General features: G+C 39.5%; 2 protein-coding genes across 8 annotated transcripts in view; one reads left to right on the plus strand and one right to left on the minus strand.

Annotated features, from left to right (window-relative positions):
• The window catches only part of TMEM266 (transmembrane protein 266), a 99,904-nt gene that overhangs the window by 39,484 nt on the left and 33,587 nt on the right, over window positions 1-26,833 (minus strand). For 2 of the 5 annotated variants that reach the window (XM_054077645.1, XM_054077641.1), the window contains exons 1-6: window positions 21,740-21,877; window positions 20,475-20,579; window positions 19,516-19,626; window positions 17,174-17,362; window positions 6,313-6,467; window positions 914-987 (exon numbers count right to left, since the gene is read on the minus strand). In XM_054077645.1, coding sequence (XP_053933620.1) covers window positions 914-987; window positions 6,313-6,467; window positions 17,174-17,362; window positions 19,516-19,529 — 432 coding nt within the window. In that variant the 5' untranslated portion in view covers window positions 19,530-19,626; window positions 20,475-20,579; window positions 21,740-21,877. Of the gene's footprint in view, window positions 1-913; window positions 988-6,312; window positions 6,468-17,173; window positions 17,363-19,515; window positions 19,627-20,474; window positions 20,580-21,570; window positions 21,590-21,739; window positions 21,897-26,833 lie in introns of those variants that run through there. The other 3 variants (XM_054077642.1, XM_054077644.1, XM_054077643.1) reach the window with 3 other exon arrangements.
• The window catches only part of NRG4 (neuregulin 4), a 46,691-nt gene continuing 41,627 nt past the window's right edge, over window positions 21,770-26,833 (plus strand). Inside the window, exon 1 of one of the 3 annotated variants that reach the window (XM_054077654.1) lies at window positions 21,770-21,955. The gene's annotated coding sequence lies outside the window, so the exon portion shown is untranslated. Of the gene's footprint in view, window positions 21,966-26,833 lie in introns of all 3 variants that reach the window. The other 2 variants (XM_054077650.1, XM_054077656.1) reach the window with 2 other exon arrangements.

Here is a 26,833-nt window from a genome sequence, read left to right on the forward strand (position 1 = left end):
GTTTTTTCTTTTTTTTTTAATCTTCACCTAAATTTAGCAGAGAGTGAAGACTTTAACATCTGTCTGGATGATAAAACTTTCCCCTATGGAAGTAGAAAAAATATTTTAAAATATTTAAGTCCAAGCTGTCTTCCAACTTAACAAAGACAAAATGGTTTGTTTTGTGACAAGTTACATGTTCTGATCTAGAATAATAGCCTTAAAAATATTTTGGGATATTTCAGAAGTAGTCTAAATGTCTCAATACCAATGACTTCTTTTTCAAATAAAGTTCAAAATTACAACAGACTTTCCCAATCTGGTCAATCGTGGTATCACAACTACAGCCTTTTCCAATGCATATAATTCATACAAGTTTTTGCAATGAAATTCACCATTTGTTTCATTCTCTTCCCGTGTCTACATGCAGTAACCTGGAATGCCTGAACAGGCATACAAACTGTGAGAGGAGATAATTCCATTTTTAAAACAGATCTTTTTGTAAAAAACATCTGTGGATCTTTATTCCTGAAGAAAATATCTTATTCCTATACCTTATACTCAGTGACACAGACATGATTTCTGTGAGAATAAATGAGTGAAACTAGTCCTGTTCTGTGCCTGTAGTGATTTGGAGATGATATTCCTTTTTGTAGTCTTCCAATTACCATTTTTAAGACAGTATCTTTCGTGTTTCATTTCCAATTCTAGGCGACTGACAAACACTGATAACCTAAACAAGAGTTCTCAGTTTGCTGAGTAAGAGCAGCAATTCTTTATTTTATTCCTTTTTTCCTTTTTTTTTTTGTTCCTTAAAGTACACCGCACTGCATTTATTCACAGACAAATTACTGTTGAACTCTTGCTAATTCCAGTGACAGCATAAAAATACTTTGCAGTTCTGTATGTAGTGAAAGACTTGGATTATACATACCTCTGAAAAGAAAACAGACAGGATGACTAGGCTGATCCAGTGAATTATTCCTGCAAACTGTGAAGCACTTGAAACTGCAATTAACACAACACAATGAAGCATCATTATAGTAGCAGAACGCAACTTACGTTTAATATAATTAGCACTGCTACAACTTACTTAAGGGTGAAGCTTTCTTTCCTAAATTTTGCAATGGAAGTATCAGAAAGGGGATGGGATGTAACTGGACACGGAACTCCAGAACAAGAGCTCTTCACTGGAGCTTTGACAGAGAACGCTGGTAAACAATGACACGCACGTTTTAGGTCTTTGATGCTCTGTCACTGCTCTAGATTCTCACTCCCTGTACTGCATTAGTAGGAGATGTGCGATTAAGTCTTGCATACCCAAAAATCCAGAGTGAGAATTCTGTAAGGAAATAGAATGCTCTACTACCCCTACGTGATTCCTTGTATTCAGTTTTTGACAGTTCAGCTCAGATGATCAGTAATTGTCTGTAACAGGTGCTTAAAAACTAGTGCTTAAACTGGGCCCTGGGAAACATTTTTATCATCTAAATAAGTAGGCAGGTTTCCATACAGCTCTCCAGATGTAGCCGGAACAGCTGCGACTGGCTCAGGATCCCATTCCTCTCAGAGTCAAGTTTGACTCTAGGAAAATCATAGCGAGAGCAGCAAGAGAAAGGACCAATGTCAATTGTTAATAAGATCAAATCTTAATATATTAAGGAGTTTGTGAAATGTCAGCAATTCTAATTTGTAGAACCAACATAATGTGACTATTTCTGAACAGTTTGTTTCAGAAATCACAGCTGTCGTGGACAGCTTTGTCTTTATGCAAGCTGCTATAAGAACACTCAAGAAAGCCACAGTAAATGAAATACCGTTCCAGTTTAAGTAATTGGCTAAAACAGACAATTTCCTTTGTAAGCACTCTTTTTCAGAAAGACCATGACCATTAAAATCACTTATGTTCACTTCATTTCAAACTCCTCTATGAAGAGAAATCCATAAAGGGTAAGCTAAAATGGTCATTTATAAAAGCCTGGATCCTACACACCACCTTCCCAGAGGGACTCTTCATGCATGCAGATTGTTGAGGTAGTCATTCCGTTTTCAAAGTAGAACAACTTTGAACAAAAGTCCTTTCATGTACTGACTGGCAGAAACACTGGAAAATTTATCCGAATTCACTGGAAGTATGATTTTACAGAGTACTAAAGCATTGCATGGACACTCGCTGGCATTAAATTTGTAGTGGTAGGACAGGGGGCAATGGATATAAACTGGAGAGGAACAGATTTAGACTGGACACAAGTAGGAATTTCTTCCTACTACTTCCACTACGAGAGTGGCCCAGGTTGCCCAGGGACACTGTGGCTGCCCCATCCCTGGAGGTGTTCAAGGCCAGGTTGGATGGGCCTTGGGTAGCCTGAGCCACTGGGAGGTGTCCCTGCCCACGGCAGGGGGTGGAATCTTTACGGTCCCTTCCAACCCAAACCATTCTATAATTCTATGATTGAAGTATGATTCAACTTATTTAGCTTGGAAGTGAAAGGAACTAAACTCAGACATATGATTTTGCTGCAAGATTACATAAGAAGCTCTATGATATGGGTTGTCTTCATGGGCTTAAATTAATGTCTTGAAATCTGGAGGATTCCTTAATAAGTGAGTTCAACTTGAATTCTGGGATCAAAGTTCCCTTGATTGCTGGCAAAACAAAGCAGGAAGCTGAAAGCATCCAGTATCTTTAACTAATGGCAACTCCTGCTCTGCGCGTCACATGCGCTCAAGTTTGGAATAAGGGAATGAATCCCTTTACCTCAGGGTATCTGAGAGTCCACCATCCTTACAGCAGATAGTTTCAAATAGTCTGTGCTGTCTTGCAGTTTGAAGAATTACTATGTAGTGTCAAAGTTGAAGGCAATCAACAACTGCATGCTTAGTTAATTCTGCCCGTCTTGCTACTCTAAGTCCCAAGAACATATATATGATATGCACTAAATAAAAGATATTCTTTTAAAATTAAATTATTAAAACGGTAAGGGGAGGGAAGGAATGTAGGAACAAATCAGAATACAGAGAAAACTGGAACTCTCACAGCTTAGCCTCCTCTGGGGCTCAATGAGAGAGGGTTTGCTGCGGTGCAGCAGAGAAACAACTTGAAGTTGAAGCAAATGGACAAAATACAACACATTTCTTTCCCAAACATTCTTGATAGGGTGACATAAATAATAAGAAGAAACAGAAACCATTTGTAAGCTATTTTTCAAACAGGTGCTGACTGACATACAAGGCTCCAGCTGCCCCTTAGTGGACAAAACAGATAGAGCAACCACGAATTTGGAAAGAAACTCCATTTCTTATGCTGCAGTAACCGTAGCAGCGCTGCCAGACAGGGCGCAATTAAATTGCCAGTACAGCAGCAAATCTGAAAAAGCCTTCCAAGCAAGAAGCTTTTGTGCATATATTTTTGTGGCCATACATTGAGCCTGGATATTTGCCTCTTGAAAAGAATCCTCTTCATAAACGCAGTGAAAAGCTACAGAAAGAGGAGAAGAGTCTTCTCCAAGACGTGCTCATCCTTGCTCTGTGGTGGTTCAGATACACCGCTAGGATTCATTGGGAGGCAAAGCATCTAAGCTATTCAGATTCCACTTTTATCTAGAACAGAATTCCACATTTGATGAACTTCTGACCATTTCTCCCCAAAAATTGTAGCTATAAGCCAAAAAGTTCTGCTTTATTTCACATTTTGCTTCTCTGGTATTATGGGGAAGGAGTAAATGTAAACCCAGACACTTTTTAGTCATGAAAAAGATGGTACAAAATGAGCCAACCTCAGTCTATCTCCTTCCTCTTTCCCATCTCCTCAAAATGTGTATCTAGGAGGGGAGGGATCAAGAATACATCCTGGCAAACCCCGAGTGGCTATTGCAGAAGCTCGTACAACCAGTGCCGGCTTTTGGTGGCTGTTGCTGATGATGATTTCCTGGCAGCTACTAACTACGCTGCTTCTGCAAGGAAGTTCTTCATTTCTTCATTTGAAATGAGGTACAAGTGACTTAATAATCTACATCTGTTTCTTCATTTGCAAAACATCACAAAGTACTGAAATGTTATTTTGTTAATGCATGCGAAGAGCTTTAAAGATAGGACTAAAAAAGCGGATTACAGGACTGAGATCTATAATAAAAGGCCATTTATATGTCCCCTGCTTTCTGGGGTTTCTAAGTCTGGCATGAATATGCTTTGTGCTAAAAATACCCCGAGAGGTCTCTGTCCTTATCATGCGTGTGACCTACACAGTTGTAGATGTGGTCTCATTCACTGACAGTTTTGTGTATGGGAGGAGTGCACAGTGCAACCAAAGACTGCACTAAAAGTATGAGAAGAAAATGATGCTCGCAAAATGTCAGAGCCAAAGAAAATATCAGTTAAAAAAAAAAGCCTTCCTAAGTAATTACGGTCTATAATGTGGATTAACAGTTATTACTATGAACAAAATTGGCAGTGATTTGCCGTAACATATCCTAATGCATTGGTTGATTTGATACAGAACAAGGAATAATTTAAAACTGTAATTACATTTTTGAAAAACATAATTATGGCCTAATGGCTTTTTAAAACCTTAAGGTAAGTGACACACATTTGTCATATGACACAACTGCAATAGTTATATCAGCTCCACTAAGATAACCTTTATCTTATTTAAAACAAAATAGAAGGTATTTAAGTTAAAGGCAAGAAGCCTGATGGGTTGATGCATTAGTTAAAATGCAAAGCAGCAACACAGAGTAGAATGGGTCCTTTCTCAGGTGCTAAGAAAATCCAAACAGGCAGGAGCAGCCTCCAAACAGGGAAATCACCTGGCTCGACCAAACCTCAATGGGTTATGCACAAGGGGTAAGCTGCAGAGCTGTTCAGAGTATCACACACACTAAACACATAGCGGAGGAATGAAGCCCAAAATAAAGCCTTCTTTAGAAGGTTCTTCAGAAAATAAATGGTAAGAAAGCAGGAGCTTCCAGGAGTCTCTCCAAAACTGTTTAAGAGAAATCAACAGAAACAGTTTGCAAACTCTTCGGCTCTACAGGAAGGGACAATTCTCTGCATAAACAGAAAGATGTGGCACCTCAATAAACACTGTTGAAAGCTTCTTCGTCATTCAGTTTTCAAGGACTTATACCCATAATTATAATTCCTGACTTATTTTGAAGATAGCAGAGTTGTCCAAATTCTGGGCTTCCTCATCCAAAATGGTAAATCACCAGAGACTACAGAAAATAACAGCTGCAACGGAGTGGCCACGTTCAGAACAGTGTGTGCAGTAAGGGCAGACAGGGGTGTGAATGGTAGGCAATGGTGTGGAAAGACAGCTTATTCATTTATTAATTTTATGGGGCTTATAAAATGGCTGCAGTTATCAATAGAGTCCCTCTAAAGGAATCTTAATTCAATTGCAATACCTAAACCTTCTCAGTGAAACCTCCCTCCACTAATATCAATTGACAAATCACAAAAATAAAAAGACTTCAATAGAATAAGAAGTTCATTTGCTCAAAGACCATGGTTCTCATGCTGTGTACTCTTGCATTTATGGGACTGTCTGAACCCCATTGTTGCCATTTCATCATATCTGGAATTGTATGAGATGCTGGAGGCTGCTTTTCAACATTCAGTGTAGGGAAAAATGTAGCTGCTACTTGTGTTTGAGTCAGCTTTGTATCATAAAATAGAAAAGAAATGGGGAATGGAGGAAAAGAGCAGTAGGGGAAAAAAAATGAATTAGGAAGCAAACCAAGAACATTAAACTTTCCATTGTGGAACCTGCATAGAGTGAATTCAGATAAAGCAAAACACCATTGAAGCTATTATTTGACTCACAGTGTACTATCAAAGTTGGATGAAAAACTATATCATTTCAGTCCATTACAAGATAAAAAATGATATTTTCAACTCCTACCCACCTCAGCAGAAGTAAATTAATAATAGAGAGAGCACCAAATACCCTAGTAAGTTCATCACTTCTGTCTATCCACATGCATGTGGAAAGTATCAGATTAACAATGCACAAATGATGGTTCTTCTGAGAGTTCAGAGTGTCTATAAAGGGCAGACATTTTCAAGTACTAAACACAGTATATGTGGATCTCTGCATGTATGCTCTGCTTGTATCCTTTGAAAATTTGTCCTATCCTGAATTTGGCCAGCAAAATAAGGAAGAGACTGACTTCACTATACCAGGGTTCCACAAAAACATATTTCTTACCCAGCCTAGAAAACATTTAAATTGTAGGGAAAAAAAAATCCCCACCATCCTCCCCCCCTTCAAAAACCTCCCAGCAAGTTAAGCTTTTATTTCATCAAAATAAAAAAAAAAATCCTCCTACTCACACTGGAGAAGCTTTATATCTATTAGGAGTTCCAGAGTCAGAAGAATCACCACCAATACTACACAGGCTACCAGGAAACTGTTGAGACTTGCACTGAGCAAAAATACCTGCCACACAGATGCTCGTCTCCCACAGCATGGTTTTAGCCAGTTAGATCTAAGGAAATAAAATTAAGAGGAAAAACAAGAAAAGAAAAGAACAGAAAAGAAGAAGTAGTGAAAAAAGAAGAGAGCTAAAGAGCAGTGAACTCAAAATTACAAGTTCTGCTGTTATGGATACACTCAGCAACAATGTACAAAGACTTTGCCAAACTAATTTTTATTGGTTTCTTTACCAAGAAAAACACTTCACAAAAACCATCCCCCTGGGGATCTTGTGTGCCTCCAACTCTCTGGGGCATACGGGACCTCCAATGCACCGAGTAACACAACCCTAACTATCATACATACTTTCGTTTCTTCCTATTTCTCCTGTGTTTTTATTTTGACATACACGCTGCATTCACTTATCTGTGAGTACCAAGGCCCTGCAGGACTCTGCGGATGGGCTAGAACCTAGTGATGTTTCTTAAGACATTCTCTGCTATTGAATTTTATGATCGTGCACCTTTATCCCTGTTCTAGCATGAGACAAATCAGACAAGAGCTGCCAAATCTGGTTTGGAACAATCAGTCCACAACATTATGGAAAAGAACAACTGGAATACGGAAAATACTGAAGAATAAGCTCCATGACTCCATGGCTTCACCCATACTAGCAAACATGCACAGCCTGGCAAAGCGTCAGGCCACTGGGTAAGGCCGTCTAGCTTGTCTAACTCTCACCAATCTGTGTGTGGACCAGGCCAGCTGGACTTTGCCAGAGGTTTCAGTAGCATGGTTTTGGGGACAGCATACACCAGGGACTGCTCCCAAACCTAGTTTAGATGAAGTCACCTTGGTTTGGATGCAAAAGAAGGTTTAGGCAGATGAAGAGAGCTGTGAGGAGGCTACGGGGAACAGAGCTGTGGAAGGAGTTTGATCAATCATAAATGTTGCACTAGTATTGTGCTAATGCAGAGACATTCTCAAATGGGACATTAAAAAAAATTAATTCCTTTTGAAAATATTTATAGCTGAAATAACATTAGCATAGACTTCAGAAGCATAAAGCCCACCCTGGTGCTTCCTTTCTTCTAAAATCCCCCGTAGTTTCACCTTGATGCAGTGTTGGACCATTTCTCATCATAGTGTTTTGTACCGTATCTGGTACAGGCCCACCTCTGAAAGTTCTGATGTTTCCCTGACATTTCATGTTTTCAGAGTCCCAGTAAATAAATATTAGCTAATAAAGATGATTTATTAACCAGAGTTTAAGAAGCTGCAGGCATACAGAAGCACAGTGCAGTAACCACTCCGCGTGAACTGAAATATCAACAGAGAGAAATCCTTAGTGTACAAGAAGACATGATGATACTGATCAATTCCAAATAAACAGCACTACACTCCATTACTCACGTTAAAATCAAACACTTGGAAAAATCTCTCAAAACATTCCCTGGCATACCCACACTCAAAAATGAGGGACAAAGTGCCAGTAAGTAGTGCTCAGAGATTTGACACTTTCAAGCAGCTTCTCAGAATTAAGCATATCAACTAAGTACTTGTACTTGCATTGCCTGATTACCTGACTGTAAAAGACCTCCTTAACTGACTCTTCAAAGAAGATTTGACAAGCGTTACTCTTGGGAATTTGCTGATGACGAGATTATAAATAGGCATTTTTAAAATATAAGTATAAAAAGGCATTGGGATAAGGCCTTTTTGCAAACTTGATCTTTCAATGGATTTTATTTTACATCACTTCAAAAGATGATAACTTCTCTTTACCACAACTATTATTTTGAGGGTTGTTTTTTGGGGTTGTTTTTTTTTAGATCCTTTAGATCCTTCTAAAAAATAATGCCAGGGAATGGCCCTGTGTAAACACAACAAGTCTTAGTTCTAATTTCTTCCTACATCTATCTTCCCTTTTCCAAAAAGGCCAGTTGCCAGCATTTTAGCATTGCAGGGAAGTTTTTCCTCTTTTCTATTCTCAGAATGACCAGTAGAGGGCCTTGCTACATGCCCTTAAAAGCTCTTCGTAGTCAATGATCTTCAAATATACCAAAGGTACCAGAAAGAATAAATCAGTTGTGAATCTCCACACACATTATATATAGCCACGATAATCGTTATTCAAACAAATCATTACTTGTAGAATGCTAAAGAATATGCAGTTATCCTGTCTGTGCAGTACTAATACTCCACAGCCTCCAAAAACCTTCCAAATGGAACTATCAGTTTACGATGGTAAAGAGCAATCAACTTGAGGGGTCAAGCACAGACCATCTGCATGTTTACACCTATGTATCAGTCATAAAGAACATCAGCTGATTTCAAAGACACAAAAGCGTTTGAAATTTAAGCACTGAAAAGCCACCTCCAGTTTCATATCTTAATTTATTACACCGAGGTGCATATGTTTAACGTTTGTCCCGTGAACAGACAGCATCTTCACTTCACTGCCGAGCGTAGCTCTCCCCAGACCTCTGAATTCACTGACATTAACCACCACATTGTGCTCTAAAAGGAGCACTGGATGGTTTATTTCCTGGGCACTGCTTAGCTGGACATCAATAATAATAAAAGGAACTATAACCCAACTAGAAATATATTCCAGATAAACCTGCTGACATGCTAACCACACTAACTCCTAATACACAAATCTCCTCATCTCCTTCAGCCCTGTAACCTGTTCTCGTAGAGCAGCGTCTCTCCCTGCTGACATGTAAAGGCTCATGCATTCAAGAGATGAGAAATCTAGTCTTCCAGACAAAGAAATCCTTACCAAAACTAGCATGGGTTTAAACTTCCCTTTCAAATCTCGGCCATGTCCCCTGCAAGACTGCAAAGCTACACTAGGTTAAAGCCCAGATTAGAATCTCAGCTACACAGATCCTTCAAAAAAAAGTTAACTTACACGGCTCAAATTTATGAAGAGATTAGACGCTAACCGTATCTTAGGAGGTAAAACAGCTTTTTCCCTTCATTCTTGATTAAAAAAAAAGGGGGGGAAAAAGTGCCCTGTTTCGTCCAGAGAACAAGCACAACTTCTTTCGGTGTTTTGACTGTGTTGTCTGTGGATGCCACGCACGATGCATACACTAGTAAAGTATGACTTTGGACAACTTTACAGCAAGACTTCAAATAAACACATTATACTGGCATGGGGATTTCTTGGTTTATGGCGAGACAGGGCTGTAAAGTTTTGTTATAAGACATTAAAATATATTTAGTGGAATTTTACTGGGGGTAATTCTTTTTAAAGGCACTTTCACACCTGGCTTTGTGGAAAACCAATCTGTCATCATCCCTGCTAGTTTTATTAGTAAACAGCTTGGAAAAAAGAACATAAGGCAAAAGTGGGAAAGGTTTAACATATTTATTTGGTAAGGAACCACTACAAATAATGTGTTCAAGCTGTTAACAGCTGTCACTGTTTCGATTTTCTGGTCTTGCAAACAAATACCCCCAAATATGCATTAACCCCTACCCCGCCTTTTTCTTTATTTTTGGCTAAACAGTGAGTGTTTGCATCTAACAAGATGGCTATGCTCAGAAAACAGAAGGATGGATGAGATCCAAATCACTGTCTGAAGGCATAGAAAGGCCAAACTCAGGAAGTGACAGGCACAGAGAAATGCTATGTAACCACACAAAACCTGGCTGAAGCACAACAGACAGCAGAGCCTCTCAGCAGGTTACAGCTGGGGGCCTTGAGCTGCTCCAAGGAACAGAGAGCAAGATCTGCACCCTTTGCCTAGACTTCTACAAGCTCAGTTTAACTACAGAAGTTTAACTATTGAGTGCATCCTCATTCTCTTTTTCTCCCTAGAAGTTTTACTGTTCTACAGTTTTACCCCACTACATTTCTCGGGCTGCTGCAAAACTCCATCACAGAAACGACAAAAAATATTCCCCCAGTTTTCTGCCTAAACACACACATGGCCACTTAATAAGCACCTGCTCTTGTGCTTGATTAGTTCTCTTCCCTTGCTGACGTTTTGTCCATGATGCGTTTATACACAGCAATGGCATCCCCTCATTTAATTCAGTTAAAGCACACACTTACTGTAAAACCGATGCTGTTTCCCTAACTGTCCTAGTAGTCCCTTCTGCATGTGAATACAGACAAGTAGAGCTGTACGTAATAATTTGGAACAGGTTTAATTACATGAGTGCTTCCCAGCTCTATTTGAAGTGCCTGATGCTTTCCTGGATCATTTGTGCAGTCTTTATAGGTGTATATCACACTGGTTTGTGCACAGACATCCTGTGATTACCTGGTATATTACTCCTCTCATTAGAAAACTGCTTATTAGGCTTTTCCTTTTTATGTTAAGGTCTCTAGCAAAATATTAACATTATTCTCAAAACCAACCAGCATCCAACTATATTCAACTTGGTGACTTCCTAAGACACAGCACAGAATCATGGAATGGCTTATACGTTGGAAGGGACCTTTAAGCCCACCCAGTCCAACCCCTTGCAGTGAGCAGGGACATCTTCAACTTGATCAGGTTGCTCAGAGCCCTGTCCAACCTGACCTTTAATGTCTCCAGGGTTGTGGTTTTTCGGATTCGAAGTAACTTTCAGTGAATTTTCTTCTACAAATTTGTTCAACCTCCCCTTGAGGCTAGAGAAGCTATTAGCAGGTACAAATACTTTAGAAAGTAATCCCACAAATTCACTGCCCTCTGTGCAAAGTGCAACCTCTTTTTATTTCTTTTGAACTGGGCTTTAATCTATTAATGGACCTGAGCACCTGTAGTGGGAGGGAGGTGGGGATGTCAAACTTGATATTAACCCTTGTCACAGATTTTGTAATCTCAATCTAATCTCATGTCAGCCTTCTCTTTTCCAGACTGAAGAAGTGCCAGTTTACATAGTAATCTCCAACAGAAGTCATATCACATCTTTGATCTCTGTTTTCCTTTAATCTTTTCCAGTTCTTTTATATCTCCCACATCCTTTTTGACAGGGACCAGAACTACACCCATGTCTAAGAGGCAGGCAAAGACTGCACATATAGAAGCGCAACACTGGCCTCTTTTATTCTCTACTCCTTTCCTAATGAATCCTAACACCTAATTTGCTTTCAGACTGATGCTTAACATTTCACTGACCTCTTCATGGACTCTTCTTCCAGACTCATGTTCCTCTTTCCCACATTTCTCCTCTGTCCTATTGCTTATTCATCTTTCAATTTTTGCACCAAGCCATATCTTCTCCAACTTAGTTAATTCCAGTGTTAAGCCAGATAAATTAGACCAATGTCATTTCCACTCTCCAATAAAGAGCTTTGCAAACAGTGGTCTGTGGACTACATCTTCTACACTTCTACCCAAAAAAAGTACTTATGAAAAGCAAGTCCTGTTGGAAAAATACTGAAAAATCTACAAACCAAAAAACGTCAGAAAATCACTGGGCTAGAAAACTAGGTTTTGTTTTTTACTTATAGTAGCACTCCCTCTACGAATTGGTGTTACTGATAAACAACATTACAGGGAGACACTCAAAGGATTTAGGTAGTAGGATAAACATAGTCATGAGCTATTCTAGAAAACAACATTCACAAAAATAAATGCTTTAAAGGCTCTGTACAGAAAAATAAGTTTCTAAATCACTGAACACCCCTGTAATATAGCCAAAATTTCATGTATTTTGTAGTAAAGAGCTGGTCACCTCACAGGTTCTGTCATGCTGAATGCTCATTTTCTGCTGCAGTGCAGGTCTTAGTTTTGGACCAGAGCACATAGAGTAGCAGTGATATAGTACTGCACAAAGAACAAATCAGCACTATAGGCTCATTCACTGTATTCTGCTGTTAGGATTTTGCACCATCTTTCTGGATTCAGACTGTGGCTAGCAGCTAAAAATAAATTTAAAGTCACTTTTGTAAATACATAGAGCTCTCTCACTACATGAAATAGTTCTGCCCTCTAAAACCTTTGCACTTTATCTGGAGCTTGGACCTAATTTTTCACCATGTATCATGTGTCCAGAATGTGCATGAGATGCACAGAACCCTTCAGAAAAGGGACTGGTTTTTAATCATGCTGCCAGATAAAATAAGAAAAGTAGAAGACAAGAAATGTCAGAATTGGGTCCATTCGAGTTCTTTTACTTAAATCACCTCTAAGCTTTGTAGAAAACACAAGTAAAATACCTAGAAGAGATCAAAATAAAAGCTGAAAATGAAAACCAGAAATAATGGTATCTACCCGGTGCACATACAGAAGGCAGACAGAAAGAATCCATTTCTTCCAGAACGGGTGAATACATTCGTCAGAGAAAGCTTGCAACCAATTTAAAATGAAAAGCTCACAACTCTTTTCTATGTAAACTTCTGAACCTCCATAAACCCGTTTAGTTTTGCTTTCCTTCCTTTTCTTTCTCTCTCTCCATTAGTATAGTTTTCTTTTTTCAGGTATTCTTACTTTATAATACAGTTTCTAGATAAGACCGAACAAACCTAAGGCTATGAACAGATGATCATAAATGATTAAGTTACAATGGCATAACTACTGACAGCTAATGTCAATGGACTGCCATTAGCTATATGAACTCCCAGCCTTTACAGCTGTTGATGTAAAAGATCATCTTAGAAAGCACCTTAATGTTTCAAATTTAACCTACAAAAATTCAAGAGCTGCAATCTGAAACAAATAAAACAACTTGACACCAGTGTATCTCTCTCCCTTTTCTTCCCCTATTAAACTCATCTTTATCAAGAAGCTCCCTGCCTAACTACATACTCACAAAAAAAACCCAGCCTTTTGTGCAACCATCTGTAAATTCTTTAATAAGTAATTATGAATGATACCTCCTAACTGGAACTTAAGGGAAATAGAGCAAGGAGAGATTTTTCTCTGTCCTAACTTGTCTTTAGCACACATATAACACTTTCTGCAGGTTGTCAATTTTTCAACTATTCGCCATCATTTTTTTGACCATTGATAAAAAACAGAATAGAGAAAGTACTTTGGCAAAAAAAACCCAAAAACTTGTACGGAAAAAAAGAAATTAAGAGTTGCAATTCAAGCTAATGTTAACAGTTAAACATCTCCTTAGTTTTCTAGGTGATTAATCTCCTTAAATAAGTGTTTACATCTTCTTTTAATGCAAACTGAGTTCAATGCAGATGCGTATCTCCAATATGCATCTGCTCCAATAAACTCCCAGACACCAAGAAAATTGGCAGCTTTGCTTCTGCTTTTGTATACAAGTATCGCCTAATCTGTTACAGATATGCTGGAAGCATCACATGTTCTCCTTGGCATCCAAGGCACATGTTTCAAATTAGTTTTTTGTTATATACATGTTTCCAGCCTATGTCTCAATCATTTCTGCAATGTCTGAACACGCACACAGGGTGAAACAGCAATATCTAAGGACGTTTCTAACAAGTTAACTGCAGGGCAGATCAGCAGGACTAATAAGTAATGAACATCATACTCATATTGGTTCTGAGAACCAAGCTCCTGCTGTTTCACAGTGCTAAAGAGGGTGGAAGAAACATTTACAAATAGAGAGTGCTATAGTCACATATTGAGGTCTGACACAAAAAACCCCAAGACAGTGCCTGTACACTTCTTATTCAACAAATTAATAAAACCAACTACGATCACCTTCACAATAGTTTCCTTCTCAGCTGACGTACAGCTGCATATGATGCTGCCAACACCCAAAGCAATTCCATAGATCATTTTATGAAAGGCTGTTGAGGATCTCCATTTTTGCTTTCACTTCTGCCAATAAAAAATGGGTTCCTTTGAGCATCGACTGGATCTTTGGGATCTCTTTACAGTCAGCCTCAATCAATAATGGAAACGATTCCATTGCAGATTTCTTCATGTTCTTAAGGAACCTGATGTTCACTTGCTGTTCCCTCTTGCACACCGACATTTTACAACTGAGAGTAAGAAAATGTCTGTATTTGAACAGGCATCCACTCATTCCGAGTGAAGTGATCAAGCTGAGCCTTGTCTCACCTCGACAGTCAGAACCTGTTCTGCAACCATGCATTCTCTCTCCCTCCCCACCCTTGGTTCCTGAGCTACAGGGTTAGTCTTGGCTTTTTTGGTGCCTGACCTTGTAAAATTAAAAATGTTTTCATTATGTATTATTGGCATTTATAAAAAAACTTCCTTTTTCTGAAGAGTAAGACTGACAGCCTTATTAACACTAGGATCACCTGCCTCACTGCAGCCAGGAAGCAAGGCAGGTGCAGAATCCCTCCTATCCCACACGGACACCACATGCACCTTACCCCTCTTTAGTGCAAAGGCGGCAATGCCAGCTCACGCACACGATTTATGATGAGTGAGAATATTTGCAATGCAGATTCCATCCAATGTATCCAACTTCTACCATGCAAATCTTTGTACTCTCCCTGTCTGAAAAGTCTAGAGAGGGAAAAGAATTTTTGCTGAATCCGCACTAGAAAAGAACACATTTTGTGTTCTGTTTGAGGGTTTCTGGGAGAGTGGAAAGGTTTTTGTTGCCTGATTACCCTTTCACTACTTACATGAGTACGTCAGGAACAGGCTTAACGCGCTGTCTGATCTGCAGTCCTTTCTTTGTTGCTTTGCACAGGGATCAGCATTGTAAACTAAATTTCTGACAAAACCAGCTCAAACTGCCCCAAAAATTCCTTCAACAACACTGACAGATGGGAACTGACTACCCTGAGCATTTGATAAGACCCATCAAACTGCACAAAATAAGACTTTTATTCTAGTATCTTTAAAGCTATGGGAATGTCACTTTACATATGGTCTGTCTAACAAAAGACATACTATAATTTTCCTTTCTTTTTGCTTTTTCTTTTTTTTTTTTTTTCCATTTCCCTTGGGAGCAGTAGCTAATCTGATGCCACCTGAGACCCTCTATGCACACAGAGAGGGCTGAGCTATGACTCTTCTATTCCTGGTTGCCTATTAATACCAGGTTTATTGAGAGAAACATTCACTCAGATGAAACAAAAGGTTCTCCTAGTTCGCAGACAGGTAAAATTTGCACTTGTATTTGGACCCTGAACACCTTCTGGCCTTAAAGAAGGAAAGCTAGAGGAAAACCTTGGGGTGCACACAACCAAACCATTGCATCAGAAGACTCCTTTATTGCCCACTCATTCACCTCAGTCTGATGTCTCAGATCAGTCTCAAATGGTTACAATGCAGGATCTGTGCACTTTGGCACAGTGAAGAACTGAGTTTCAGATCATAAAAATCTATAAAAAGGCGTATTTGAACTAACCTGGTGTTTACTCAGCACCAAAATAGCCTGAGGGTTACACCTGCATACTCAAATTAATTTTCAAGTGCCTCTTTTGCTGTGCAGGGTATTTTATGTTACAGTTGTACCATACTTATACAACCTACTTGAAATGTATTTCCCGTCGTTTGGGGTAACAACTTTCTGGAGATGTCTCACAAAGTCCAATTTGGAAAGAAATTAAAGGCAAGAGCCTTCCTCACATACTGCTTCCTGACTACCATACAGAATACCTGCTGAGCAGCGAGTAAGCAGGTCTCTGCTGATTTCGGAGCACAGGTTAAAACGCATTCAGCTGTTAATAAATGGAGGCTTATATAAAGCCTTTTAACGTCTTCATCAATGAGAGCTCTACGTGAGTTACTGAAGTGCTTTTAGATGGATCTTATTGACAGCAGAATACATATACGTTCAGGACGAGAGACAGTGCAACAGTAATCACAGCATCAGAGGGGATGGGCTCAAGCGCTCACCTAATCTCCATCCCAAGGGATATTAAACTAGTGTTATCACTTCTGACAAATGTGTCTTCTTAAAGACATCTAGCCATTGCAACTCTATTCCCCTCCTTCCTATACACACCTGCACTTTGCTACCCTCATTATTTTCCTCTTTGCTGCAGTTCAAGCTATTTTCTTCTTGTCCTAAACATCATGGAGATTGATTGTTAACAGACTGTTCTCTTCCTCACTGAAGTCTCTTATAAGCTCCCCTGAAAGTCTCACCTTCATATGAAACAGTTATTTCCATCACTACTCAGGTTTTCTGAGCCTCTGATCAATCTCACTGCTTTCCTCTGGATTCTCTCCAGTTGATCCAAATCTTTCATTAAAAATTTAGTATAGCAGTCCACCTACAGCCACTTCAAACCTGAACCAGGCATAAGTGTGACTGTTGTCCTACAGCACATTAGAAACACTACTGACACTAGTTAATATTTGGGCAAATGTTACGAACTGAGCAAGATCTTTCATTCCAATAAAACTGGAAGAGTTGTTTTATGAAAACTGGAGTAATATGCATATACACTATCCAAGACAGTTCTCACATAAGCAAAGCATGCAATTCAAATTATTCTGTGAAAAGTACATAATGCCCAGGAACCAGCAGTACTAAATCACTCTCTCCGTTAGGAGAAGTACAGCTATGTAAAAGAACTGCGGTAGCTAATTCTCTGTTATCTTGAAGTCTTCCTGAAACACCTTTCACAAAGAGCTTTCACCAGGCCATCCTGTTTATCTGACAAACTAGATGCTTGGTCTAGTTTTCCTGATAGAAGGCTTCCAGACTGTGGCCAAACAGCAGCTATGAATCACTTAAAATCATAAAGACTTCCAAACCAGCACAGATTAGTTACATTAGAAAAGGTCATCTCCATCCTGTGACAATGGTTTTAAGAATTTGAGGACAACTAGCTGCACTTCTCCAGCTCAAGGTTTTCTTTTTACAGGCTATAACCTATAACTTAAAGCTAGGAAAAGAAGTTGTGTCTTCTGTACTTACCCTTCTCTTTGGTACTCCTCATCCAGATTTGACAGAAGCTGGGATCCCGCCACAGATAGATCAAGTGCAGCTAAAGGTAGATCTCGATACGCAAAATTAACAAGCTGTACAGGAGCAATGCTTTTGGTCTCTTCTTCCACTTGCTGTGAAATTATCTCAACTTCTGAAACACCGCCTTCTATTGTAGCCCTGAAAATATAGCAAGCAAAATAAAATATCCTCTCCACACACATATACAGAGAAACAAATATAAATAAATAAGCAAGCAAGTAAAAGATCAATTAGAGACAAGCAACTGAAAAGGCCTTTGCAAGGTCATGGAGGGAGATAGATTAAATTTCTACAACTTGTCTTTTGTAGATCCCACTGCAATCAACAGGAACCTCACAAACAATGGAGAATAGTATTTTACTCTGCCGAATCTGCTTCAAAATCACCAAATATAAATGGATATTATAGACAAACAAATATGTAAACCATGCATGAACCCAAAAGCAAAATACTTGTGCAAAACAGAAAGGCATGTAACTATGCCAACTAAAACCTCACTGCTGTGTAAGCTAGATCAGTGAGCAATGAATAGCTAAGCTTATTAATCATTATATACAAATCCACTGTTAATTAATGGATGCAGTTTGACCCCTTTTCCGCTGCAGGTGAATATTCAAGTAGTTTTAATGGATGGCAGCTTTGTTTCCTTCAACTAGAAAGGACCATTCTGTCACAAGTTACTTCAAAATAATTCTGAAAGGAGTACAAGGATTCAGAAAAATTATGGGCTCCTCTATAAAGAACACTTTAACTTTAGGTACAGCTTTTAAACCTGGATGTACTCTTCTACTACTCCACTGACATTAATGGGAGCTCCCTGCAGGTAAAACCACAGTCTGACTGTGCGTCTTCCACATTTATAGGAAGATAGTACTTATCTAGAAACTCAGACTTTGCCAGTTAGCATATTATCTAGTGCATGTGAGGGATGACTTTGTTGTAAGAGAGCTTGCACGCCAAGCCCCAGCAGACACCGACCCTTTGCAGTATCCTGAGAAAGTTGCATGCTCCATTTGAGTCAGAGGAGGTGCAGGCATAAACTTCTCTAGCTTTCATCTAGAGGAGCTTGTTAACTTCTGAAGAAATCTCCAACTACTTGTCAGAGGTCTTCAACAGCAGGTGTGAAGCTACTCTTTTTCCTCAGGGATATAGCTAATAAGTGCTTGGCACCCAACTTCCCTCTGTTATTTGAGTGCAAAAGTGGCACTGGCGATTTTGTCTTAAAGAAGCTTATTAAAATCTTCCAGCTATTCAAGCAACCTGAATAACAGTTCATTTTTTCCGGAAAAAAAAAAAATGAATAATTTAGATGAGTTCTTAACTCATATATCTTGTATGTCTAAGGATGTAGGTGAACGAACTAAAGCTCTGGGTGGAAGAGATAGGCAAGAAATTCTATTGGTCCAGAGCCTCACCATCAGACTAACCCTTCTGGAGGGAAAACATTATTCCTAAATTAAAAGCAGCTAACTGCTGCCAGCATTACACAAGAAAGTAATTTTAAAAATCAGAAAATGCTGTTATATCTCAAGTATTTGGCAGGGAAAGGCTGCAACTGTGTCATACTGTGGCAGAAAGGAGAGGTAAAAGGAAGAACTATTTGAACAACCTAAAGGCTCATTTTATTTTATTCTTTGTGTAACTAATAATGGAACGCAATGAGATTCATTCATTTCCAGCAAACTGTATTTCTCTGTAAACAATCTAAAACCAGAAGTCCAGAGGGAGAAGATAATTTTAGCAAAAATTTTCTTTGCTTTTCAACATTAGTGTTATCCTACAGACATTTACCTTTGCTAGTCCAAGCTGGGTCAGTTTTGCATAAAAAAGCGTACAATCATCCAATTTCCATTATTATAAAGCAAAAAGACAATGGGTTGGTGCAGCCTTCCCCTTCCCAATAGCATTTATGTTTTGTATTCCTAGGCAGACTAAATGACAGACATTGTCTGACTTGAGTGAAAAAAGAAACAAACAAACCAACAGACCAGCGTCAGCAAACAGCTTTGGGACAGGTTTGGTGGCAAGAAAGGAAAAACAGCAAACCGGTCTGAAAATAATATGACATACTAGTTTTCAGCCACTGGCTTTTAGTAACACATCACATACACTTAGAGCATTTGTTAACTCACCCTTTTTAGGCAACTGAACAAATTCCTCCCAAAGAATCAATTTTTCCTTTGAGTCGTACTGATAGAACCCTCTTGATGTTACATCATCATTCTCCTACAGGTAGGAACCTGTTCCCTTCCACTTAAAATAAGTTGTATCTATCTTCACATGGTACTTACTGAGGATTGGTCATGTTGGAGGATGCAACCGAATCAGCAGTGAGTGGTTCCAGTATTTAACTAAATTCCAGCTGCTCTGCACAGAAGTTCTAGCCTTCCATGATTAGACCTCTGTGAGAAGGAAAACAGTTACCTAAAACACAGTTTAAAGAACTCCAAAAGGCTGCATTGATGCTTGTTGTCATGTTGTGAGCTCATCTAATAATTTTATTTCCCCTATGATTACTTTTCAAAGCTGTTTTATTCCAAATTAATTCCTCTATATTATGGAATGCGTAAAGTTACAGTGCCTTTACGTATACACGTGGACATCTGCTCACATTGGTACTTCCATAAGAACACAAGTCTTGCTTTAAACCTTGAGATTATTGAGAATGATAACCAAAAGGAGAGGGGAGAATGGATTTCCAGAAAAGCTTACAGCTTCAGGTGTGCAATTCTATTGGAGGGCAACTCATTTTTTTTAGAGATGAGCTTTAGCTTTGTCAAAAAAGCCTGGGGGTTTGTTCTGCATTTTGCAATTTGAACTGCGTTTTTGACTCTCTTTGCTACTTTAGAAAGTCTCTTTGAAGAGTTAATTCATGTTGTCAAACATTCTAGATAAGCTGTTATCAAGATGATATTTTGATCAACAAAACTCAGCAACACATTCGGAAAAGGCACCACATTTGCTTGTGGCAAAATTTCCATTTGTATTGTACCTGCACCAATGCTCACTATCGGAGTGGAAGAGAACAAGCTTGTGGGAATGAAACCTACTGGACAACACATTTTGGTAGCTGGTAAAATATAAACTGCAGAATAACACAGAAGAAATAAAAATTCTTTGAAGAGCATAACATGAGAGACTTTGTAAAGCTACTGTCAAGATTATATGGTAAATCTTTCCATATAGAACATATAAAAGCATACTCTTATGTTAAGCAAACAGAAATAGTAATGGACAAATTAGAACTTACATCTTTTGTAGAGCCATTTCCAAGGCTTTATTTCATGTCTTGTAACCTCATAATAATGTAAAACGTAGTCAGTGCATTCTCAGATTTTCCAAAAAATGTGCCTGGCTATGGAAAAAGAAAAGGTCTACACTGTGATCCCACTCCTCGGGAAGACAAATCAGCCAAAAGAATTTAATTGTTCATATGGAAAAAAAACCATGACAGACTCCAAGAAAGAAAAACACACGTATTTCAGAAAGCCACACACACTCCATTTACCTACGGCCTGTGATACTCCTAATGTCAGAGTAAGAAGCCAAGATTTCTCAGATAAACGCTCCCTGATACAGCAGAGAGATGATTGAACATCCATTCGATAAGAGTCTCTCCTCTAGCCTTTGTAGTCCTTGAATTATTTCATTTCTCATATCCCTAAGGTAGCAAAATACTAAACTACTTGCCTAAAGTTATGCACGTTTAAATCACACACTGAAGGGATGTGGTGAATCTGTACCTATGACAGTTTTATGACAGCAACTGTTACACCTACCAGCACAACAAAATTAAACTATGATTATCAGCCTTGTTTTGCAATGTTAGCTCCCTAACATCTTGGTTTGGGCTGACATTTTACAATGCTTTTCAAAAAAACAATTTATAATGAAAAATTTTACCCAAACCTCCTGTTGTAAGAGCTCAGCCTGAGAAAACAGTCTACATCTGTCTGGAGAGACTGAGGAAACAAGGAATCCTGCTACACCTGCTTTTGTATGCCTGCAGAATAAAAGGTAAATGGGAATACAGCTGAATTAGGAAATGTGAATAAAACTGATTACAACTGGCCTCACAGGACAGACAGACTAAGGTAGATAGGGGAATTTCTTAACATCGTAAAATGCCCCCTCATTTATCAGGGGGACAGCATGGTCTAATGCTCACAACCTCCCTCCCAAAAGTGGTTTATAAAACAAAACACAGACAAAAATATACATCTAGATTTAAAAAAAAAAATATTTTGTTTTTTAGATTAATCTCAAATTGTTGAGGGAAATTAAGTCCTAACAGTGGGACCAACAACACTGCAGTTTCACATAGGACATGAACAAGAAGTATTTACCTCTCCAGAACAGATTCAGACTTTTTTCTTTTTAAAGCTTGAAATATGTTCACATTCATACATAATTTTGTTTTACGACTCAACCAGATCTGACCAGTGGCAACATCAATATGTCAGACCTGCTCTCTCCCACTGACATTGGCAGATCTACAGATAAAAGTCTGCTCACCACCAGGACAGAAGAAGCAACTCACAGCTCGGCAGCAAGCTCTTCCGATAGCCCTGATGGCTCCACAGGGAGCAGAGTCCAACTCGCCTTAGCTGAAGGGATCCTCACCATGACACAAGGCGCTCACAAAGGTGAGACGAGTAACGTGGGAAGAGACCTGAGAGGAGACAGAGGCAGTCAAGTCTCCAAAGGAGTGAAGCCTTCCGGAGAGAAAAGGTGGCAAACAGTGAGTAATTTCTGGTGCAGTTGATAAATACATTAGCTGATTTAATGAATTAAAAAGATGATTACTTAATATGTACAAAAGAGGGCAGCACAACTGAAACCTTCAAAATGGACATAACAGGTAGTGTAGATCTGTTTCCTAAAGGGATTACTGTGATTCATGCTTCTTTCTAGGTTTTATGCAAGCAACAGCAACGTCTTAGGACATGCTAATGTTTTGCAGAGACTTACTCTTTCCATCCGTTCTACCTCATCTACCAGTTACACTCAAAACTTTCTTAAAAATCCAACTCTTATAGCAGCATAAACCCTACTTCCACAGGAAATTTCTGTGCAACTGTGTAGTGTTTAAGGGCAACACAGATCAGCAGGGAGATTTAATTCTTCTGCACCTAACCTCTCACTTGCATTCCTATAGGAACTAGTGTAGGTAAAGAGTGGTGACGTGGCTCTCCTCCCTACCAACACAAGCAGGGGCACAGAGCAACCTTTGGGTATTCCATCCACCACTTCAGTGTGGAAATTGTTCCATACAGCCCTTTCTACACCTATCACACTCAGTGTTTGGTAGGTAAAAAACATCTCTCATTGTCTCATCCAAGGGAATTAGCTAACAGTTCCAGGGATGTTTTTTTTTCCACTTCTTGGAACAGCAACCAGACAGCACACAGTGCATGCTGCGTTGCCATGTGAGTATGAGCAATGCCTATTTTGTGACAGTTCAGCAATTCCATTTGTTCTGTGGTGTTAAGTGCTTTCAAGGTGAGATGGCTGCAGGAGCAGCAGAGTTCCCCAAGTTAAACAGAATTGGTTTTAAAACGAGATGTGACAGAAAGGAAAGAATTGTCCCAAAAAGTTCAGGCTGTGAAGTGGTATGAAACCCAGAAGGACTCTTGGGACTAAATGACGGGCATCCTTTCTTGTACATACTAAGAGGACAATGCAATGTGATGGGAAGTGTATTTCTCCATCTGATTTTCTGCATAAAGTTTGTAGATTAACAGCCCATCTTAAGAAAAGTGCAGGATCACAGTTTGAATCTCAGCAAAGCTGACTCAGCCCTTCTCCCCTCTGCAGCAGGCAAAGGAAGTTGCAAACAGTTTATTGACCTTTTTCTGAGGCAAGACCCTCAAAGTGCTTAGCAAGTGCTGCACTTGCCTTCCAAGCTCTTCAGCTTTCCACGTTCTTTGCATAGATGTTACAGGTGTCACTTCCTCAGAGCTTTTGCAAGGTACCCTTTGCTCGATTGCTTTCTTCCCCATCTCTGGGGGTGCATTGGCAAGCAACCACTTCACAGTTCACAGCTTACACTCAGAATCACGCAGGCAGAGAAGCAGAGTCATGCACGGCACTTGAGCAAAGGTTTGTGCTGCTGCCCTTGCCCAGCACACATCCTGCCCGAGTTAATCTGTCAACATTTATATCAACCTTCTGTTGTCAGTCACTGCACCTTGGCTCTAGCTTGCTAATAAGGAGATAAAGTCCATGCTAAGCAAAAAGAAAAAAAAAAAAACAAAACAAAACAAAACCCCAAGAGCAACCTTAAAAAAATCCAAAAACCTCTGTACTGCACTTTTGCATGAAAGCCTTATCTTTTAATGTTGGTTTATGCAGTATACAAAATACATGACATAATATAGTGGGCCCTGTTTTGGGTGAGGAGTGGGAAGATGGTTTATTTAGGCCTTTTGCACCAAAGTCTCTACTGGTACTCTGAAGCCAAGACCACATGGTTTGGAGCCATTTGCTGCATCTGCTTACATTTTGAGGAGCATTATCAGGAAGCTGGAGACAAACACTAACCAAAACAGCCAAGTTTACGTACTTACTTGTAACTACAAACCCCAATTCTGATATATTCTTCTAACCACAGATTCTAACACAGCCCTCCAAGAGTAGCTCAGACACATAGGTAGGCTCCGAGTTTGTACTCCAAGTCAACGCAACAGGCCACAGTGAGGTGAGCTGCAATGCAGGTTTGGGGTATTGCTGCCCAGCTTCTGCTTCTCCCCCTGCCCATTTCACAGCCAGAGCTCCTGCACACAGGCTCGCACTGCGAGCTGCACCATTTCAGTCAACAACAACAATTACTTTTCTTTTCTTTTCTTACATTTTTTTTCTTTTCTTACATTTTTTTTTTCTAAAGTAGGATGGCTTCCTTGACAGAGGTCACACTACTGCTCCAAAAGCAGTTACGCCAGCAAAACTGAGGGGAGGGCAGTGTGCTGTGGGCACAGACATAGACGCAAACAGCATAGTGGAGAAATGCGTTCAGATCAGAAACACTCAAATCAGAGATGATGCGTGGAGCCCTCACCATCAGCAATATTCAACTGCGCCCAACCTGAAAATGCTTACAGATTGGGGAAGGAGTAGAAATGAAAAAAGCTTCTTTGTGGAGTTTTTCTCCTTTTAGCGTCACACTGAATCTTATTATTCTGCATCCAAGTACACAACAGGAAATGGAGTTTTGTTTCCTTTGTGCAAAAAGAGTTATATTTTTATTCCAGTCTATAAATTAAAAATCACATCCAGTCTAAAGGCCAAATGCAAATTTAAGGTTCCCACCGGGCAATGCTAAGGTGGTTATGGAGCTATGCAGAGAGAAAGAAAATGGGAATAATTTGAAATGGGAGTAAGGGAAACACCTGACTATACACTATCCCAGAACCTTTCAAGGAGGAAGGGGAAGTGTGATTTAGCAGTAGCTACATTTGGCTTTTGTGAATTAGAGTAGCCAAATTTCTGTTGTGATTAACATGACTGATCTCACCCTGAGGATCAGCATGAATGCGATGGGATCACTCACCTCTGTCAGCGCAAGTTACATCTCTTCAAGAACAGAAACTAGGCTCTCTGGGATCACAACCTCACAACCTGACAACTGTTCTTGTTTTAAACTCTCTGTGAGAATTTTAACCAGCCGCACACATCTGCAGTTATAAAGCTTTATTGGTCATTTATGTCAAAACTGTTTCCTTCAGAAATCCAGCAACCTGCGCTGCTGCAGGGGGAAACCCTGAAAATCTCCTGCAGGAGAGGTCCTAGCACTTCTTTGCCTCACACTTTACACTAAATAAAATCGGTTTTCCTTTTTCCTTAATGGGCGAACATGTTCATTGTGATAAAAAATTAAAATTCCTTTTGATTAACCTAAATCTCTCTAATCTCACTCTTATTTAAAGTAGGAGGTGGATAAAGTATTTGTTTATATGGCTCTGAATAGGATATGGAATACTTCCTCTATTGGGTTTTGGGTTGGCTTTTTTGTTGTTTTTTTTTTAAAAAAAAAAAGAATTGGATTCACCAAAGGTTATGAGACGCCACACAGAAAACAAATCAACTTCCTTAACAAGTTTAGTACATTTGGTATTTATTAGTTTAACACTGTAGATTCCCAGTTCCATTAATAGCTTTAACATTTCCATGCAGTACCCAGAAACAGAAAGAGATGCAAAATAGAGAGCTGTTTACTTCAAGTAAGATGGGGCACTGAATTTTGCATCTTTTTTTAAAGAGGGATCTGCAATAAAGTTTTTAAATACGTCACATCAAAGCATAAAAAAGGAAAAAACCTCTCTCACAGGAAAGGTATTTAGATCGGAAAAAATCAGGCATTCAGAAACTAGGAAAAGGCAGATTTGAACTTGCTCATGCAGCCATAATTCTATTCCCTTGTGGGATCATCCTCTATGCTGAAATTAAGCAGAACACTGTTTGGGGTAAAAAGAGCATGTAATCACGTAACTAAAGCCTGTCTCATTATTGGTAAGCACAGTGCATGCTTTATAGAGAGAAGCAGAAATGGGCCAAAAAAGGAAAACCGATCTTGTGGAGAGAATATCCTGATTGTGCACAAATGCCTCACGATCACTGGTTGAATCCTGAAATTCTCAGTACTGCACATTTGGACCCCAGTGCAAATATGCTTTCAACACATACCAGTGCTGCTCCAACAGCTCCTCTGGGCTCTAGTTCCAGGTCACGCTACACAGTGCATACTGTTGGAATTCAGCTGTTGTGATACACCACCATTTTCCCGAAAAGACATGTCCAGCAGGTACTGCAGCAATCCACAATGCAGCTAGTTCTGATGATGTCACGAGACAAAGAAACTTGTCCTCTGGACTGAAGGCCTTCTGCTGGCCAAATTTTAACACTCTATGGCAAATAACGGGAGCAATATGGCATCTCAAAAAAATGGAAGAACTGCGTAACTATCAAACCTACTCAAACAGAAAGTTTGGTTTTAGCTCCTTAATGAAAAACAGGTGTTTATTCAGCAAGAAGACAACTGGTGATCTCTTACTCTAGAGTAGCTCTCCAAGCTTGCCATTTACCTCACCGTTTTACAAACTACTGCCATTTAGCTGTATTAAATCGGCGATCCCAAGTCATTCTCTATAGCTTCCCCATGTGGTTAAAGTGGAAGAAAAAAGCCCCATAATATAAGGCTCTTAAATCCAGAGGATGAACAAAAGAGAGCAAACACATATTTAAAAGGTCCCTCTACAGATTTGGCTCATCTTTGAAATTTGGGCCTGCTTAGTAAGAAAGGAAGCCAGAAAACCATACTTGTCATTTCACGTGAGCACTAGGCACGAGGCTTCCAGCTCACCTATTTTACTGCATGTCTCAACATCTTCTGCTCTGCTTATGGCTCCAATTGCTGGAGACGGTACCTCCATTTCAGAAAAAGGGAGGCCATATCTACACGTACAGAGCAGCACCGCTTCGACCAGACGTGGCTCCCAGTGAGATCATCTCTCTTTACAGCCCAGCATAGGGATACCAGCAGGGACCATGGGCTTGCATAAAAAGCTCCAGCAGGATGCTGTGTTGATACTACTTTTGGGCTCACAGTTGGGA

This window comes from Cuculus canorus, chromosome 12 (assembly GCF_017976375.1).
Source record: "Cuculus canorus isolate bCucCan1 chromosome 12, bCucCan1.pri, whole genome shotgun sequence".
NCBI classification, from domain to species: domain Eukaryota; kingdom Metazoa; phylum Chordata; class Aves; order Cuculiformes; family Cuculidae; genus Cuculus; species Cuculus canorus.